At 47.1% G+C, this 2,763-nt stretch overlaps 2 protein-coding genes across 3 annotated transcripts in view; both read right to left on the bottom strand.

Moving 5' to 3' along the window:
* AIDA (axin interactor, dorsalization associated) overlaps positions 1-2,582 on the bottom strand; it is a 29,845-nt gene extending 27,263 nt beyond the window's left edge. Inside the window, exon 1 of the mRNA XM_075863367.1 lies at positions 2,318-2,582. Within this exon, the coding sequence (XP_075719482.1) occupies positions 2,318-2,424 (107 nt within the window). The 5' untranslated portion in view covers positions 2,425-2,582. The remainder of the gene's footprint in view (positions 1-2,317) is intronic.
* Positions 1-2,763, bottom strand: part of TAF1A (TATA-box binding protein associated factor, RNA polymerase I subunit A) — a 471,716-nt gene that overhangs the window by 175,223 nt on the left and 293,730 nt on the right. The gene's annotated exons all lie outside the window — the stretch shown is intronic.

The raw sequence follows: 2,763 nt of genomic DNA on the forward strand, positions 1-2,763 counted from the left end.
CAATAGCAGCATGTTTCTGACTGTATAACTAGACGGATTTGCCATTCAGAAGTCTGGGAGAGCTGGGTGGGAGAATTTGGATAATAATTCTGGGAAAGACGGGTTACAAAATAAATAATAATAGCCATCACTTACATGAGGGGTGGGTGAACAACAAGGCAGAATTGCCATTCAGACCTCCAGGAAAGATGGGTGACTACCCTCGTGGTAGTTGTAATAGCCGCCATATTGGAAGTCACCCAGCTTTACCAGAAAGAAGACATATGCTTAACCCTTACATGGTTCTCTGGACCAGGTTTTGTTTGCCTTGTAAGATCGATTAGTAATGTCTGTCCTGTACAGGGGATACAAACATAATGAATAATGGCTACTGTACATATCCGAACAGACAAGACCAATCAATAGAGTAGTGTCCCTTTAAGAACTTTTACTTAAAGAGACAGTAGCGGTATGTATACATGTCATCTATGGTTGGAAAACCCCTTTAATTACTACACAGTCCGAGTGACTACTACAACAAGGGCGAGCGTGTCTGAGAGGCCATGACATCTACATTACAGTATCAAAGCTTCATGTCAGCGGGGAGCAGAATTACCCACAAGAAATGTAGCCGGGAGATGCACTGACACATACAGATCTGTAGAATACACAGGTCTTCACTAATATCATCCTTATGGGTTGTCCCTTCTTATATACTTTGCATTTCCACACCATTCTCAAGATCTCAGCTTGCTGTCAGTGATTTTTCTTTAGTCAGAGGCTGAATACCCTTACGGACCTAGTCCTGCTCACACAGGTGACAAGAGAGCTCTGATACACTAACGAGGCCAGCACCTGCTTCAGTTGGGCATCATCAAGACGGAATCTTAGCCTCTGGATGCGTAACGTAATAAACACTTCCATTCACTGACAGCAAGTAGACCTATGGCTTAGTAACTCTCCTCACATGTCTGTCTCTAGTAAATACTTATATTCCCCATAAAAAAACAATTAGCATCTTGCTGTTCCTCTGTTATTCCTCCTGGAAATGGATTAATAAATGTTTAACTGGGTTACCAGTTGGGGGTGTGTCCCTACATAGACTGACATTGTCCAATCAGTGTTCACAGTATGACACTACAGGGGCACGCCCCTTTTATGAGAATTACAACACCCAGTTGTCAACGTATTCATAAATTTCTAGGAGGAATAACAGAGGAACGGCACAACGTAGAGTTCTAAGAAGATATGTGCCAGAATTGTTATTTAATGGGGAACACAAGTATTTACTAAAATAAACGTATCAGATTCTCTAATGAACAGGGAACATAAAAAGGGGCAAGAGAATGACCTCCACCTGGGGGCGCTGCGGCCCATAGACTGGCAATGAGTTGTACTGTCGGTTGGACAGCTTTAGCGCGATCCTACATACGCTACACGATTAAACGCCATGCGAGGACACACAACGGTTTCTATTATTTTCTTCTGAGGCGCCGGCTGCCACAGCAAACACCCCAGGATTAATAACCGCATAAATAGAAACTCCCTAAATATCCCATAACGAGGCGGTGGAGGGGAATTTACAGCTGCGATGTCAGTACTCACAGCCGATCGATTCATAGGGCTTCCCCTGCAGTTCTAGGAGCGGGTGGATCGATTATTACTGTCTGGGAGATTCATACATTATATAAGCAATTCCCTATAAACTTCTATGGGTAGAATTAAAGGTAGGGAAGAAATGGGTGGGGTTGGAGTAACCCCATAACTGAGGGGCAGCCGTTGACCCTATATGCCCATTAAATACTGAGACTATGGGACAGGTAACCCACCAATCATACCTGTATAAATACAGAATTGGAAAGAGGGGAAATTAACTTGTACCCCAAAAGTTGGGGTTGGGGACCCAATATACACAATGGTTATTAGATACTGGGGATGTAGGACTGAACACCCCAAAATTAATGTCAGACAATTGGGGGGGGGGGGGAGTGCAGGTAGCCCAACCCCCACACCTGTGAGACAGACAACTATATACATATTGGGGGGCAAATAACCAGTGTACCTCAGAAATGACAGCATAAAGTCAGAACTGAGGGGCGGGGGATCCCACACACGTATATTAGGTATCTGGAACAGGTAACGCACCTGTATAGGAGATCATTTTGGGGGGCATGCACCCCAACAGAATACAACCAGGGGACCCCATATCTCAGGGTATATAGGACTGGAGACCCCCATGTAACCAGCAGCTGCACCTGTAGAGGGGGAGGGGGTATCCACATGTCTGCAGTCACACCTGTATACAGAGGGGGCGCCCAGCACCACTGCTCCCACTTACATCTGATATTCATCTATGGCCTCCACCAGTTGCCCCCACGAGTCGAAGTCCGTGCCCTTCTTGAAGCTTGCGTTCCATTTCTGCAGGGTCTTGGCCTGATCATTCATGGCTGGGGCAGGACACACCCAGTCCCCTAGGGACTAGCTCCGCCACCACTCAACTGTGCATCCTCCGGTAAGCTATAGACGTCCCGGGACCGGTCCCGCTGCCTGCCGCTGCTGCTGATGCTGTTGCTGCCCCTCCCCCGCGGCCAAGCCCATCACATCACATCGAGGGAATGGAAGCACAGCCGCCCATCACCAGGCCCCACCCTAACCCAAGCCTCGCTGTCATAACTAGCCCCGCCTCTTTTAACTTTTCTGACATTCTTATTGGCTAGACGAAACAACACTCCCACCAGCTATAGAACATTTCAGCACGCCGCGTCGTTACCCGGACAACTGCTT

The sequence above is a fragment of the Rhinoderma darwinii genome, chromosome 4, assembly GCF_050947455.1.
Source record: "Rhinoderma darwinii isolate aRhiDar2 chromosome 4, aRhiDar2.hap1, whole genome shotgun sequence".
NCBI classification, from domain to species: Eukaryota; Metazoa; Chordata; class Amphibia; order Anura; family Rhinodermatidae; genus Rhinoderma; species Rhinoderma darwinii.